General features: G+C 41.4%; 1 protein-coding gene across 1 annotated transcript in view; it reads right to left on the reverse strand.

The window, feature by feature from the left end:
* The window catches only part of zmat4a (zinc finger, matrin-type 4a), a 156,159-nt gene that overhangs the window by 25,206 nt on the left and 113,838 nt on the right, over positions 1-17,115 (reverse strand). Inside the window, exon 6 of the mRNA XM_085424881.1 lies at positions 6,801-6,897. Coding sequence (XP_085281007.1) covers positions 6,801-6,897 — 97 coding nt within the window. The remainder of the gene's footprint in view (positions 1-6,800; positions 6,898-17,115) is intronic.

Genomic DNA, 17,115 nt, shown 5'->3' on the forward strand with positions numbered 1-17,115 from the left:
CATATCGCCCTGCTCTACCTCAGGAACTCATTCCACTGGCTTTATTTCTTCTCAGTCATCACCAGTGAAGACTTAAAGGACCCTGATGCTTTATATATATTTTGTTGTTTTCTCAGCAGGTCTTTGCAATCAGGGAAGGAAAACAAAAAGAAAAAAAGGACACAGTTCTTTTGTTGCGTTTTTGAACAAACCACCATAAAATAAGCTGCAAGTAAAGTTCTGCTTCATAATTCAACAATGTGGACTATAACATTTACCTCCCCATGCTGATGTCTTCAGTGCGGTGGCTAAAGATTAATCCCACTAAAGAGCCTTGAGGTCAAAGCACTGCAAAGGTCAGTGCTCGAAAATATCAACACATATCTCCACATTGATTTTTTAAATGGTTGCTATGCACTACTTGCTTATTGGCCACAGAAAGTGGCTTCAGCACCTGATTTTCCAAGCTATTTTCCAGTTTGGAAACAGAGGAGGCAAAACAGCGGCAGAAAGAAAACTGAAAGACAAGGGGGGAAAAAAGAAACTAAAACAGGCCATGAAGCCAAGTTCACCTAATAAAAGCCCACATTAGATTAGAGATTCCTGCTTTAGGTGCCGGCAGCAAATCAGATAGTTTAAACACCAGGATTGTTGTACTCTTTTAGCGCTCTCAATAGAGGAGTATAGATCACACTTCTCATTAGTGCACCTATCATGGTGTAATTAGTCCCCTTTCCTGAGTCAAAATTGAATTTCCTCTTTGCTTTCCTGACCTTAGTTCATTGAAGCAATAAAGGCCCATATAGCCCCGAAGCCTGTGGGCTTTGTTTCCCGTTTTGCACCACAACGTGACTCTCCTTGTATCGACCCGCACACAGATCCCAGCCTCACCTGACTCGGTGAACCATGCAAAGAGTACCCACTAATGGAGTGGCATCAATAACAGCAGATACAGACTTACAGACACTAAAAGTGTTTGAGCTGCTCTCGCTCATTCACGCTACACAGAAAAGTAGAACACACTGGTTTCTCAGAAAGCAAAATCCAGTTTGGGCTGGTCTCACAGATCTTCTTTGTATAAGGCATAAACAACAAACCTAGTTGTTTGTGCATAAATGTAATCAAACCAGCATCAAATGGTAAAAATAAAGTTAATAGATGACTTCTGTGTAATGTAATTATGGCCTAATTAAGTTTTACAGCTCCACCAGATTACAGATTTAACAGATTACTCACACATACAAGGACCTCATTATGTTACCACTGATCGATACAGTGTTTAGCTCTAACGCCTCGCAGCAAGCAGGTCCTGGGTTCTACTCCTGACTGGGGCCTTTCTGTGTGGAGTTCGCTTATTTCCCTGTGCCTGAGTGGATTCTCTGAGGTACTCCAACTTCTTCCCACAGTGCAAAGACATGCATGCTAGGTTACCTGTTGGTTTTAAATAAGTCCTAGGTGTGAATGTGAGCGTGACTCTGTCTCTGAGTTAGCCCTGACAAGCTGTCAAGGATGGACTGTGCCTCGGCTCCAGCCTTCCCACTCCCCATCCCACCCGTATAAGCCTGAACTGGACAATCAATTAACAAAATGGATGAATATAAGTCCCATTAGCCATAGTGAAATGAATGGTTTCCACTTTCATTAGCTTTTGTATTACGGTGTTATTCATGTGAAACAGCTCCGATATTATCCTTAGCCTCACTCTGTAGTTTTGGAGAGCAGAGAAGCCTTTGATTCACTCCATGTGAAACAGCATTAGGCAAATGACCTAAATAGACCTGAGGCAAAGTTGTGGACTATGTGGATAAAATCAGGCTGGTTGGATGGCAACGATGGGGTGGGGTGGTTAGACGAGTGGTCTGATGTGCCAGTCCTCTGCCCTGCTCAGAGTGTGAGGTGGGATGAAAGGTTTGTGTGCCACAGAAACCCAGCGGCTCTGACAAGGTGGAGTTTTCATCCATTAATAAAGCAAAGAGGCTGTTAAACGGCACGTCACGTCTCCTGATGCTAGCATCCCCATGGAGGTGTTCTGGCAGAGCTGGCCAACAGGGGGAATTAATTCTAGGACATGCACCATGTAAGCCCCATTAATTCACAGCGGCTGCCAAAGGTCCATGTGGAATCCCACACAGTGTGCAGTCCTAAAACTGCTTTAAGTCACGTAATCTGAGCAAAGGAGAATCCCCCAGAATAATAAACAAATACACAGATAGTTGTTAATTTGAGGTCGGAAGGGAAAACAAAGTTTACGCCTTACAAGTCACAAGTACATCGTTACCCCTGAATTCAGTGTCATGACACAAGCACGTGTTATTGTTACAGAGCTTTAAGTCTGAGCTTTCAGTCAACATAAATCTAAGCTTCCTATGACTTAACACTATGTTACCCCTTTCCCTAAAGACGGGAGAGGGATGCTTCCCATTAGACTGTAGCAAATATTTCTCTGTTTATTTTTCTAATAATTCAGTTACTCTACAGTCTTTCCGGATGTTTCCAGGACAAAGTTCCCTTTAACTACACGTTTCTGCTGCTGTGTCTTTCTTTAAATTTAAAACAGGTAAAGATGGAAAAGTGTGACATCTCCAGTATCCCCAGTGAGATGGAACTCTACAGGGAGCAGCCAAATAAAAAACCAACCCTGCTTCCTGTAAATTAGCCAAGTATAGAGATTAAAAGCTGTTTTATTTGGCAGACAGTAAACACGTTAATTTCATCCCTACTGGAGAGGCCTCAGAACCATCTCGGGCCACAAACAGCAGAACTCTCTGCCTGGGAGGGATGTGAGATGGGCAAATGAACTGAATCATTTCTTCAACAGATTTGACTCAGCCATGAGGCAGTCTGCAACATCGGCTGCAGACTCACCCACCCCCACTGCTGCTGTTCCACCTCAGACACTTCACACCTCCTCTATTCACCCTGCTCACTCCCCCCCACCCCCAACAACAGCATCCAATACACACTCAACACAAGGCTCCAGCCTGTCTCTCTCAACCACCCAGGTTAGGAGGGAACTGAGGAGGATTAATGGCAAGAAGGCAGCGGGTCCAGATGGCATCAGCTCGAGGGTCGTCAGGTCCTGCGCGGACCAACTGTGTGGGGTGATGGAGCACCTCTTCAACCTGAGCCTGAGGTTGGGAAGAGTCCCACAGCTCTGGAAAACCTCCTGTGTTGTACCAGTGCCAAAGACTTCACGCCCCAAGGACCTCAACAGCTACAGGCCGGTGGCTCTGACATCCCACCTGATGAAGACCCTGGAGCGGTTGGTCCTGGCTCAGCTTCGGCGCCTAATAAGCTCATCACTGGACCCACTTCAGTTTGCCTACCAGCCTGGCATTGGAGCGGATGATGCCGTCATTCACCTCCTACATCGTTCCCTCGCTCACCTGGAGACCGCTGGAAGCACTGTGAGAATCATGTTCTTTGATTTCTCCAGTGCCTTCAACACCATTCTTCCCTCGGTTCTAAAGGACAAGCTGGTGAACTCTGGAGTGGACCATCACCTCACTACCTGGATCCTGGACTACCTCACCGACCGACCACAGTATGTGAGGACTCAGGGCTGTGTGTCGGACAGGGTCGTCTGCTGTACGGGGGCCCCACAGGGAACGGTTCTGGCTCCGTTCCTCTTCACCATCTACACTGCAGACTTCTCCCACAATTCCACCCAGTGCTTCCTGCAGAAGTTCTCTGATGACTCTGCAATAGTCGGCCTCATCACTGATGGGGACGACAAGGAGTACAGAGGTCTGACCCAAGACTTTGTGGACTGGTGCCAGCAGAACTACCTCCAGATCAACGCCAGTAAAACCAAGGAACTGGTGGTAGACTTCCGCAGGCACAAGCATTCTCCACTGCAACCACTGAACATCCAAGGTATGGACATTGAGGCTGTGGACAGCTACAGGTACCTTGGTGTTCATCTGAACAATAGATTGGACTGGACTCATAACTCAGACGCCCTCTACAGGAAAGGGCAGAGCAGGCTGTACCTGCTGCGGAGACTCAGGTCGTTTGGAGTGGAGGGCCCACTCCTGAAGAAATTCTATGACTCTGTTGTGGCTTCTGCTATCTTTTATGGCGTGGTCTGCTGGGGCGGCAGCATCTCTGCTGGGGACAGGAAGAGACTGAACAGGGTGATCCGAAGGGCCAGCTCTGTTCTAGGATGCCCTCTGGACCCAGTGGAGGTGGTGAGTGACAGGAGAACGGCGGCTAAGCTGTCATCCCTGATGGACAACATCTCCCACCCCATGCAGCAGACTGTGACAGCACTGAGCAGCTCCTTCAGTGGGAGACTGCGGCACCCACGGTGTGGGACGGAGAGATTTCGCAGGTCTTTCCTCCCCACTGCTGTCAGACTCCATAATAAAGACTTTAACTGATCAAGCACACACATCCATACATATGCAATAATACTAAGTGCAATAATCCTTTCTGTCATCGTTGTATTTTTACTCAGTTGTATATAGTATTTGTATTTGTATTCTATTTTTATCTTATTGTATATTTATTTTATTTTATTCTACTGTATATAGTATTTTATTTTATTCTATTCTGTACAGTTGTGTACTGTATTTATTCTTATTGTATTCTAATTTTTGCCTCATAACTTTTGCACTGTCCACTTCCTGCTGTGACAAAACAAATTTCCCACGTGTGGGACTAATAAAGGTTATCTTATCTTATCTTATCTTATCTTACAGTTAATATGGAGCCAGCCTGAAGGTTTTTTTTAGAAATGTATTTTTTTTTTCTGCATAGGAGGTTGCCGTTTGTTTAAAATGGTAATGATGGTAGTTTGAAGCAGGAAACAGGCGATGTCATGAATCTCGTGATGCCATATATCTTAGCAGGAATATATTTTGTGGTAATGTAAACAGGATATGTGTGGATATAGATTATAAAAAGCTGTGGTAAGGTTTAGCCATGAGGACTTATTGTCTAGAGTAGAGATGGCACGATACCACTTTTTTATGTCCGATACCGATATCACAAATTTGGATATCTGCCGATACCGATATGAATCCGATATAATGTTTTTTAATCAACAACACTGTTTTTTTTAAATATCTTGCTGCATTTTGTATAAGTTCATACTCAAGTTTAAAACAACAACTACACTAAAGCTATTCTGTTATACCTGTATGCAAAAAAAAAATATTTCATAGTTCAGCAATACTGATCAATCTAATAAACTTAAACCTACACCATCCTCCCTATTCTGGTATTTTAAAGAGTACTTAGCGTAAATATTAAGCAACCTAACTAATAGGGTTCCAACTCCCAGCAACAACAAAAATAAATAAATAAAAAATAGGGAACCACCCCTCACGCTTCACCTTATGATGCTTAATCAACGTAATCAACCTTAATTTGATGCAGTGTGAAAAAAAAATGCACAGAAATCAATTATTTTTCAAGAAATATTAAATAGATTCAACATCTTTCTTCAACAAAATTGCAGACTGCACAGATGGTACCTTCCCAAAGGAAAAAGTACTATAGCTTACTAGGGTATATATATTAGACTTAATAGTCACTATATACAGTAATTGACTTCTATTCATTTTACATCAAATTAAAACTTTGGGTGTAAGATTCGGATAATTATTTATTAAAAGCTAGACATTTTAAATGAGAATAAGAAAGAAAAGTATGTCTTTGTGCCCCTTTTCCCTGTTAATGCCCTATCGGCCCCCCTGGCTAAACTTTGCTAGATCCGCCCCTGCACAGTTACCAGCATCAGCTACTAGAAAAAGATCCTCGAGTAGAAAGTAATAATAAATAAATTCTAACAACAGCTGATCAAGCTTAAACGTGCTGCTGTTGTTCAGCCGCTGGTTTCCTCTTTCTGGTGCAAAGTGGGCCAAAAACAAACCAGAGAGACGGACTCGCGACAGAAAAGCCGATCAGCTGATCATTAAGCAGTTTCATGATTGAAGTAGCAGCCAGAAGAGGCAGTCGCTCCATATATCGTTTGGTAAGCTTAACGCAGGAATGCTTTACAAACATTCAGAGATGGACTTACACACTTGCTTTACTTCTCTCGGGGATAACTTTGTTGGAGATGAAATGCCGGGTTGCTAGCAAAGCTCCACATGCTATCCAGACCACCGACAGGTCCCATGCCACAGCCGCTCTATCACGTGATGCATACTGCTCCGACGTGCTAACGTTCTGAGGTGAGTTACGGCGTGTTGCAAGTTTTGTGAGGTGCTTTCGTGATATTTAATGGATCGGATTACATTTTTTATTTTTCTCCGATATCCGATCCAGTAATTTAGGTCAGTATCGGACCCATACCGATATGTAATATCGGATCGGTCCATCTCTAGTCTAGAGCTATATTTCTCTTGTAACTGGCTGCAGTTTTTTGCAGATTTGGGAAAAAGAGAGATGTACGTTCCCACAACTAACTACAAAAACCAAATTCAGCCCACAATTTTAAATTGACACTCTGCCCAGTCAGCCAGACTGATTAACTCGTAGACACTTTAAGCTGAACATCAATAAGTTAGCAACAACCTAAAAGACAAACAAGGCTAAATTAGAGAGTTAATTCCCATAATAGACTGTCCTTTAATTTGTTGACTGAAATTAATTCAGAGAAAAATCTCACTGCTTGCCTCCAGCAAAAGCTCAGCAATGGCACTCACTGCAACATTCTTATTATTAGTGTAGCATGTCTGGTTCTTTGTTGAGAAGTAGAAAGAAAAATGCAAGTGAAAGCAAAGAAAACAACATGTTGGGTTTTGCCAGAGCAGCATAAGTAGTTTGATGTGTAAAGGAGCTGTAAATGAACATTAGTGGGATCCACTCACTTGTTTTGGTGCTTTGAGCCCTGCAGATGTGCATGGTACTGTGCCACTGAGTTGAGTGTGACGCTGCAGACTTCACAGGAGTAGCTTCGCTTCAGACCTGGAATCAAACAGAATAGCGCACATTACAGAAACGAATCTGGCAACTGAACAAATGCTTTACTCCAGTGAATTTTTCAAAACTTGATTCAGTAATACAATTTTTGCTCTGCTGCACGTGGCCAATATGAATCAATCCATCACAGTGAGAAGGCATGTCTGCCTTCACGCAGACGGGTCTCAGTCCTGCAGCAGATGAGCATTCATGTGACTTTGCCTTAACAAACTGGTGTTTGCTAAAGAAGACTCCCATAACTGCACTGAAGGAGAAGACTCTTTGTGCAGCAGTCATAGCTCAAAGATCTTTATAGTAAATCCATAGCAGCTGAGACCTTGAGATGTCTGAATCATTTGGAATCTACAACATTTAATGAGTTGCCTATTTTTTTTTCTAAATAGCGACAGCAATGCCCTTGGGGTGATAATGGCTGTATTGAATCAGCGCCCTGTTGCTGCAAATTATAAGCATCCTGTGTAATCGCCTTCATGTTGCACTAATCTTATTGTGGTGTGAAAAATGGCCGTCTTGATTTCCTCGCTCTCGCAATTGAGTTAGCTCCTCTATAAATATGCCTCAGAGCAAAAGGCCAAGAGAAAATAAATGCCACCCTGCACTCATTGAATCACATTTCCATATCCTCCTCAATCAAATTTCCTCACTGAATGATTGTTTGTTAAATCGCTGCGGTGAGGAAAGCGCTGCCGAAACTTTGAAAGTCTTCTTGTTTTTCTGCTTTCAGGGTTGCGGAAGGTGAAAATCTGCAGTGGGCTTGGTCTCGGGTGTTGATGTCAGCTGTTTCCCTTCTACCATTTTGATGGAGGGCAATATTCCCCACAGAGAGCGGCAAATCCCTCCCTTTCACTTCCCCGCTGATAAGCTGTACAATAACCACTCTGTCAGCTGGTCGCCACCATGACTGAGATTTCAATTTTGCACCATCGTCCCCAGACGCAGTCATGAATCGACATTAAATTTCTGCAGCAGGCGGAGAAGCTCTGCCTTGCAGTGCCCCTTTGACAGCCTGCCTCTCAAACTATTTTTGAAAGGGTGAAAGATTATACTGTGACTTCGGTATCCATCATTGGCAGCCACCTGCGGCTCTTCCCACATGGCGCTATGGTGCATGAGCGATGAAGCATCAGAAGCTTTAGGCTTCTGCAATTCCTCCCCTTCATCAACTTTGCTTCCTACTTTCTGAGGCACTGGAGACTCGTTTGTTTTGGTTAACCTGTCCCTTTGCTGAGAAAAACGAGGGTGTGGGGAGCAGCCGATGAGTGGTTGCAGCAGAAGAAAAATGTGCTCTGCAGTCTCATTTGTTTGAGTTAACTTAGGAATTTGGTAACTGTTAAATAAAATAACAGGTTGTGGAGCTGATGCATGCAGAGAAAAAAAAAACACAGACTGATGTCTTCGATCTTTATTCGATCTCACCGTATAAGAAGTATACCTCTAAAAAAGAAGTTGCCAGGAGGTAAACTACTAAACCCAAAAAGGTTAAAAAAAGATGTTTTAGTGGGTGTAATGAGATTCATATCAGCTGCCTATTTAGTTTTAACTTCAGGTCAAATATCCAAAAACATATTTAAGCTAAGAGGAGCTCAGCTCAGTTTTTAGTGTAAAAACAACTCATGCAGCATTTTAGCTGTAAAAACAGATGAAATGCATGCTGGTCTGTGAAAGCTATGAAGCTGAGAGATTTTTCTGGTATCAAGTAATTGTATGTCAAAAAATACCCACAGATACAAGCAAAGCCTTAGTAAAACTTTTTAAAAAGCAATTTATACAGAGCACACAACACCACAGATGTAACACGATGCTAGCATCAGGGTCTAAGGTTACTTCTCAAAGGAGAACACACAACATTTGCAGATATGCATGGGCCATTGACTTGTTTAGCTTGTCCAGTTACTTTCAAGCCTCAAGCCTATAATTCACAAACAGTTGATGCAATATTTTTGTCAATTCCACTGAAATAAAGCTGGGATTTTGTACTTTAATTACATTTTTATTTATTTTAAATCCTCTGTCATAGCGTACAGAGAGAAAACTACAAAAATAAAAGTGAGAAGACTATTTGTCCACAAACGTATAGACTAACCGTACGTGCTTGCACCACTCAAACAGATTCTGAACCTGGGCAAGATCAATTTGTTTTGCAGTGAATCTTTTGCTTTCTCTTAGCTTATTGAGACCTATTGCCTGAAGCTTTGGAAGAGATACTGTTGGCAGTATGACTGATCAGCAGTGCAACATTCTTTGTCGATTGTTTATAAGCAAAGAAAAAGGTGGTACTGGTCCAGGATTCATGCTAAATTAACCAGCAAGCATCTGCCCCACTCAGATCTGGTAACTTTAGCTCATTCTCTCCCTCACTGTAGCATTGAGCCCAGGCTGAAAGAGCATACACTTAATCACTGTTTCTATGAAATCAATTGGGTGCTAAGTTGCAACTGTGAGATTTAGTATAATGAATTGCTTTGCAAAACTGACAGAATAAAATCATTACTCAAAAATGTTTTCATCCCACCGAAGCATTGACTGAAAGTTTCTTAAATTGGACGGTTCAAAAATGTGGGGTAAGAAGAGGCGTAATATCTTGAGAACTCGTCCAATCTAGAGTTTTAAATTAGGGTTCAGCATTACACTTTGTTGAAAAGGACCTAGATCAGCTTGGTGTAATTTCCCCGTCTCTGAGCCTGTTGTTAACAGTATAATGGATCTATTTTAGGCTGGGGAATACAAGAGTGGAGAATACAACATACAGCTGAAAGCAACAGCTTGAGAACAGTGACTGCAAGCCTCTGTTGAAAAAGAGCTAAAAAGTGAGAGAATGAGGAGACCACATGCTAAATTATATCTTCCAGAGAAGCATCCCTGATTAACAGCTGTGATAGTCTGACCCAACACAATTTGTCTGCTGGGTGTTGACAGGCTAGCTAGCCTGTGGTCTAAATTTAGTGGTTTCTGGTTGAGATTTGACAACATCAAAATACACTGAGAGGGACCATTAAGATGGCAAAGACAGAGACGGCCCTTACTTGACCTATGAGAACAAAACTGACAACAGGTTGCAGAAACACATTTATGAATGTTTTTTTGGTTTCATGGCCAGGTTGAAACAATTCTCATCTTGATCATTCATTACTTTTTTAAACGCAATTTTCTTTCTTATTTTCAAGCTTACTGTTATTACGAGTTGTATGCAATACTGAACACTAAGGAAGAGGAAAGGACTGTTTGTCTAGGTGAGGGGTCAGCAACCTTTAAGACCGCCACCCTGATATTGCCTTTGGGCTTTTGGAGCCTTGACCTGACTTTTAAAAAATAATTGGAAAAAAAGCACTATGCTGCTAAAAAATGAAAAATAGATATTTGCAAAATTCTGCCTAAATATGTATTTTACCTGGTTAATGTGCGTGGCGGGGCGTGGTCTGCAGCGCCACTGCAGGGGAGGTGGACGCGCCCGAGCGGCGCCCGCAATCACGCCTTGCCGCCTTAACGTCTGTGTGCTATCTATGCTGTTGTGTTGTTGTTGGTATGTGTTGGGTGGTGAGCTGAAAAGCTACAGCCGGCTGTGTGCGTACAGCAACCGTGTGAAAAGTGGTCAATAAAGAGATGCTGAAAAGCATGTTCATGGAAACATCGTCGGGTCTGCTGTGGTACGTTTACAATGGGACTTCTGCTCCTGAACTTTCATCTTTACGCAGGACTGTAAGCTGTCATCTGTGAGGCGTGAGGTGTTTGTTTTTAACATAGTTCACGGTGGAGAACAGCTGCTGATATAATGTGGATCCGAAGATCCATAATTGGCCTACCTGGGGTTGAAAGTCTCGATAAATGCACGGCGTTTCGGTGGGTACACCGGCTTTCGCGAGTGTGACGCTTATTTTGAGCGATGAAAAAAATAATAGAATATAATTTTAGAGAAGATGAATTAAAGTCAGTACAAGCAAGACAGAATATGTATGTGAAGGAGAAGGAGACAGGTGGAAAGGTGGATATGCAAACAATAGAGATAGTGAAGGTAGATACATTTAAACATCAACAGTCCAAAGCAGACAGAGAGAGAGAGAAAGAGAGGTTAGAGAGGTGAAGAAGAGAGTGCAAGCAGGGTGGAGTGGGTGAAGACAATTATCATAGAAGGATAGCTGCAAGAGTGAATGGGAAGGTTTACAAGATACTAGTGAAAGTTGGGTGTATGGTTTGTAGACTGTAGCATTACCGAAAAAGATAAAAGGTTAAGACGGAGGATGTGATGTTTGGCATGCACACTGAAGCAGCCAGAAATCGAACCACCAACCTCCGATTATTAGATGACCTGTTCTAGCTTTGCATGATTCACAGTCCAAATTAATCCTCATTTAGCTCGTGCTGGTTCTGGTACAGCCCCTCACTTCTTTATTTGTCTGAAACAAGCTGCTTTCGTTGCCTTAACGGCAAATGCCTTCTTATTGGCTGCCCCTCAAAACAAAAGATTTTAAGAGTAAATGGGTGGAGCTGTTACAGTCACAGCTGCATACCTAAGATGACCTTGGAGAGGTTAAGCCCTTCTTCTGCCATCATACACACCCAAGAGTAGAAAAATGGCAAAGAACTGAGTTCTATTGGCTCAGAGCAAACACTTCTGTATACACTGAACAGCAGTAATAGAACAAACAATAAAACCAATCATATTAGGTCCTCTTTAATTAAATAATTGTGTGCTGTACTGCTTTACTAAGCACTACCTCTTTAGAATGTAAATGTTATATTATCGCCTACATTTAATATTAACTGTGTTTTAAAGTCACTCTTAGATTTGTCTACAAACTGAGTCTCCAACTGTGCTTAGAAAGAACAATACATCACTGCCCAGAGTACACAGTGGAGTACTTAAGGATTAATCACGTTCTCTTAGTACAGAATTACTCACGCTAAGCTCCATAAACTTTTCTCGTACCTGCTCATCAGTGTGCCATAGAAGTATTAAAATGAGGATGATGGTTCCAACCACGTACCTGTCAAACCTTAGTGTGATTTCTTAGCTTCGACACACAGTCTGACTGTGTGACAGTTAGGTAATAACATGCTTTGGGAGAGTGGCCACTTCACTAGCTGCCATTTTATTCTGAAAAAAGGATGTAGTTGACTGAAAAGCAAGGAGAGGGATTGAAATGAGGTGGGGTGGGGGGGGGTTCAAATGTTTCCATGCAGACTTAAGAGCAGCTTATTTTCACAGCCAATAAGGTTTGGAAGAGATGACATCACTCGGTGTTAAAGACGTAGCATCTGAAAGCTGGTGTGCAACAAAAAAAAGATAAAAACAGGTAAATTCGAATATTTCTGCAGTCTACTTTCCACTTCTCTTTCAACTGCTCTTAACACAAACGCAGTCTGCTTCTCTCCATGTGAACAGCTTTCTCCCCCACACTTCAGAGAAGTAGCCACAATATGAAAAGCACTTAGTGAATATGGGCTGCTCCGCCTGAAATCATCTTTAGGGCCGGTTCAAACAAGATACTCAACAGAGGCAGAGCAGACGCGAGGACTGTTCTTCAGAGACATGGTAAGTGATAGGAGTGCAAACACCAGCTGTGGCACAGCATGGACTTAAAGTGAGTTCTGCTGTCTTCCTGCTACTATTATTCATCTTCTCACGCTGTCAGCTACACTCAAAAAAGGAAAAAAACATTGTGATTCATGCTACATAAAAGGGTGAGCAAACAGTTTATTTATATAAAAATGACGTTTAAAGTTTCCCATTTTTATTTAAAGAGTTCTCATTTTTTCATGTAAAAAGAAATGTTGTTGAAGCATTTCATTTCAAAAGCACTGAGATCCTTTGTAGTGGCACTTGCAGCTGAGTCGTGGTGCATCGTTTATACTGTAAATGAGAGCTTTGAGTCCTTTGTGGTGACAGGAGAGACTTTAGGAAGGACAACCATCGGTCAAACACTCTGCTAAAGGGCTTTATGGTAAAGTGGGTAGATGGAAGCTACTTTTTACTAAAAGGTACATGACAGCCTTTTAGAAAAAGGTAAATGTTCTGATGGACTCTTAAACCTTGAGAAGCAAAGGCAGCTGGTCAGGTAAAACAAAGATTAGAGTATTTGGTCAGCTATGTGTGTGTTATCAGGCAGTGATAATAACTCCAAATAATATTTCTTGGAAATGATGTTGAAACAAACACTTCATCTTGTGTCCTTATCAAATAGCACGACTGACTTACATACAGGGATTCTCCTGGACTAAAAGGGACATAGGATGGGCGACCAAACATGTAAGAATATTCAGCCCAGGAAATTGGCTCTGGATAAAAAGACCGAAGTTTATTAGTGTAAACGCTGATTAAGTGTTGAGTACATTCATTATATTTTTTCGTCAACTTCCTTCAACACTGTTCAACGTATTAGATTCTTTTGGACATGTGAGCTTGTATTTTTCTCATTTCTAACTTTAGTTTTTAAAATATTCAACTGTGTGGATCCAGGTACAGGGAGTACCTTTGTGTAACAGTATGTGTAACAGTATGTCAGTATTTACTTCAGTCCAACTGAAAGCTATTGGCAGTTACTTTCAGTTGGTGAATTTAAATCTATGGGAATGATAGAGCGTTCTGATTGGCACATTAACTTGCGGCCAAATTTTCATGGGTGGATTTGTCTTCAGCAGACAGGCGGTTCAAATCTGGGTAGTTGGAGTCAGTTGATGACATTAGGAATCATATTTTGTGACTGGATCATTAGAACTGAAACTATGTGCCTGCCTGTGGATTCTAGTGGATTCTCCCACATATCAAGTCGTCTAACCTCATTTAATGTCTCTGTTTTTAGTCTGTATAGCTTTTCTCCCCACTAACATAAAGTCTAAAATAAGACGCACAAAACAGTTAAAGATTTAAAACTATTTTACCTCCTAATTTGATGCCAGTTCCCCTCTTTCTCTGTATGTCACTCACTCGCTGATAAGGACACACACACACACACACACACACACACACACACACACACACACACACACACACACACACACACACACACACACACACACACACACACACTACATTCCAACTTCTGTGTAAACTTCAGCTTTCAACAGTTCTGCACTCCGGCTTTCAGGTCAATGATTTGGTGTATTTTAGCTTATTAAACATTTTTTTCAACAAAGATTCAGCAATTATAAAAATTGAACTCAAACCATTCGGCTAGCAGTGCTCACACTGCATTTTCTTTAGAAAATGCATTCTGAAGTTTACTTAAGTATCATTTTACTTATTTAAAAAACTGTGAGACTGGAGAATAATAGATCTGATGTTTTGTAAGAGCACTGCCATAACGTTGTACAGCACGACTCTTTGAGGACTGCTAAACCTCCACTGCCAAAAATGGAACTGATTATGATGGGACTCTGACCACTCATTGTTCACTTCCGCAAACATAAAAATAAAGATGAAGTTTTGCTTGTTGATGCACAGGAAGAAATCCAACAGGCATTGGGAAAAAGTGGGACAAAGGGACAAACTAGATTAAATATAGCAGCCGCCCAGAAAACAGATCTGGGTTACACAAGAAGAGGGAGATCACCAAATTTAAACCACGAAGATTTTTTAAAAACATTTGTATTACATTTTTTTAGTCTCAAAACATTTTTATTGAACAAATAATGAGAACAATTACTGCATATCCAGTACTGATAGGACAAATTCATCATTCATCTCATATGAAAGCTGAAAACCTACTGAGATGGAAATCACAGATCACAGTGGTGCAGTAGTTCATCCTTTTTTTTTAGCTCCTGTGCATCGTCCTTCATCGATTCCATTATTACATTTATAATATTTTTTCTCTCTGACATGGCACAAGATGATTACAAACTGTATCTTATGTCTGCTGGTGTTGGAAATCACATTAGCTAAAGTACATTGCCCAAATGGGCATAATAAATAAAGAAAAATGACAGCACGCAGGCAGTGTTTACAACTCTGTGATGATGATGGCAAATGGTTCTAAATTAGATCAAACTTGTATAACGCCACTTCAACGCAAAGGTGATGCTTATCTCATATAACAGAGCTTTACCACTTACCGTGACTTCTACCTTTGCTGATGCTCACATCTCTGTGACAGCAGGTGTCTTATGAGTACTATAAAAAGCATTTGGCAGGCACTTAGATAGTTACATGAACTGCTGGCTGGTGGTCAGATGAACCAAGCTGTTTGCTGTGTCTCTCTTCACATTGTCTGGTTGTGAGTCACTAAACCTGGGATGCAGCTCATGTTTCGTTTAGCCACTCTATGAACACTGAATGTGGGACAACAAAGGAGTCTATAGCATGTGTGTTATTTCAGTCTCTCTCATGAAGTCCATTATGTGCCAGTACAAGAAAGCAAAAGAAAGCTTAAAAGCAGTCATCTGTTGATTTGATGTGTTCTGATGTAAAAGTCATAAAAGGGGGCATTTTTGAAAGATTTTATTTTTTTAGTTTATCTAATCTATATTTAAACTGAAACATTAAGCTAGACTGACGGCCTGCCCTCAGTGTACCCTGCATCTCACCTTATGACAGCTGGGAAAGTGATTTCCCGAAACTGTGGCTTGGATAACCAGTCATGAACATGGATGGATAGATTTCCACACAGTTACAGGCACAGTCTGTAAACACTGACAAGAGTAAACACATGATTCCTGAGCAGCAGTGCTGGAATGGGGAGAGTTCAGCACGAATAAGAAAGTTCACCACAAATACAAGTTTAGCTATTTCTGAGATAAAATCCAACACATCTTTACTTTAATAAAAAAAGAAGAAGAAAACAAACCTGGAAAAAAGAGATCATCTGTTTTAAACTTGCTGCAGCGATAACTGGGCAAAAGTGCTTACACAATCTGTTCCCATTAGTGTCTTAATGGACTATCAACCACAAATTCATTTTCCATCCCATTTACATTTATGCAAACATTACAGTCCTCACAGTTATATCACCATCTCAATACTACTCCCTGTTAGCTTTGAACAGAATGAGCACCAGACAAAAGACCAGAGGATCAAGTAGACTATTAGAGCGCAAAGATGGAGTTTTACCAAAACAACTTAAATCAACTAAGCCAAAGAGGACAGGTGAGCAGGGACCTCGGTTTTACACTATGCTCATGCGGTTAACCTGCACTCTTTTGTATGTACACCACTTATAAAACAAAGGCTTTTATCATGAGGTTAGACACATCTGGAGGGTCTCTACACTTGTGCTAAAAGTGCTAATGGCTTGCCCATCTCTTTATCCATCTTCAACCTTATGTCTTTGCCATCAGCTTTTCAATGCTGCACAGCTCTGTACACACAACAACAACAACAAACAAGACCACTGGATGATGCTCCCTCCCATTTTATTAGAGCTTTTGAATATTTCATCACAGGACAATCTTCAGAGTCAGACTCCACATTTTCTTAACAGGTTGAGAAGTGCACAAGGTCAGGTAGAGGGGAGGAAAAAAGGGGGAAAGATGAAAGGATAAAATGCAGAGAGGAAGCAGAAAGAAGCAGCAGCATCCCGACCGCCTGCAAGGCCTGCTGCGGTCCCATTCTCCTCTCTGTGGGCTCACACTGCTGGTTTTGCCTGATAGGACAATTTGCCACTTCATTACTAATTGATAATCGCCAGAGAGTAATGCTCATTATTCCAAGTGCTGAATAGTACAGCTAGTGTGCTGACATTTTCTGTTGCTCCATAATGACTCTGTTGAAGCCGGCAAATTTATCTCCTCTTAATGCACTGTAAAAACAGGCGCCGTGCAGAACAGATGAGGGTAAAGATATAAAGGGATTAAACTGTTTTTCATTTTTACATGCAAATCTCTAATGAATTATTCATTGAGATCAACACTTGTTATAAGAGGATTGTGGAAGCAGTGCATTCTTTGATTCACTTGCAAAACACTGAACCCGTTAACAAACTACGTCTTCATTTAGAAATCTTTCCTTTTCAGTCGCTTTAGAAACCTTAGTCATACTTTTCAAACACCCTGTGATGCAAAACTTTGGACTGAAACATTGTTTCAAAAATGGCCAGTAACCAATGCTGATGCTTTATTTCACACCCCGTGTAAAGGAAACAAAGGAATCTTGCAACAAAAAATATCTCTCCTTCCAACTCTTCACTGCACTTTTTCCCAGCACAAGATTATTGGTCAATTCAATTTGATTTAGTTTAATTCAATTTTATTTACATAAATGAAAAATCACAA

The sequence above is a fragment of the Rhamphochromis longiceps genome, linkage group LG12 (genome assembly GCF_057381845.1).
Source record: "Rhamphochromis longiceps isolate RC_006_pf linkage group LG12, R_longiceps_female_GT1.1, whole genome shotgun sequence".
NCBI classification, from domain to species: Eukaryota; Metazoa; Chordata; class Actinopteri; order Cichliformes; family Cichlidae; genus Rhamphochromis; species Rhamphochromis longiceps.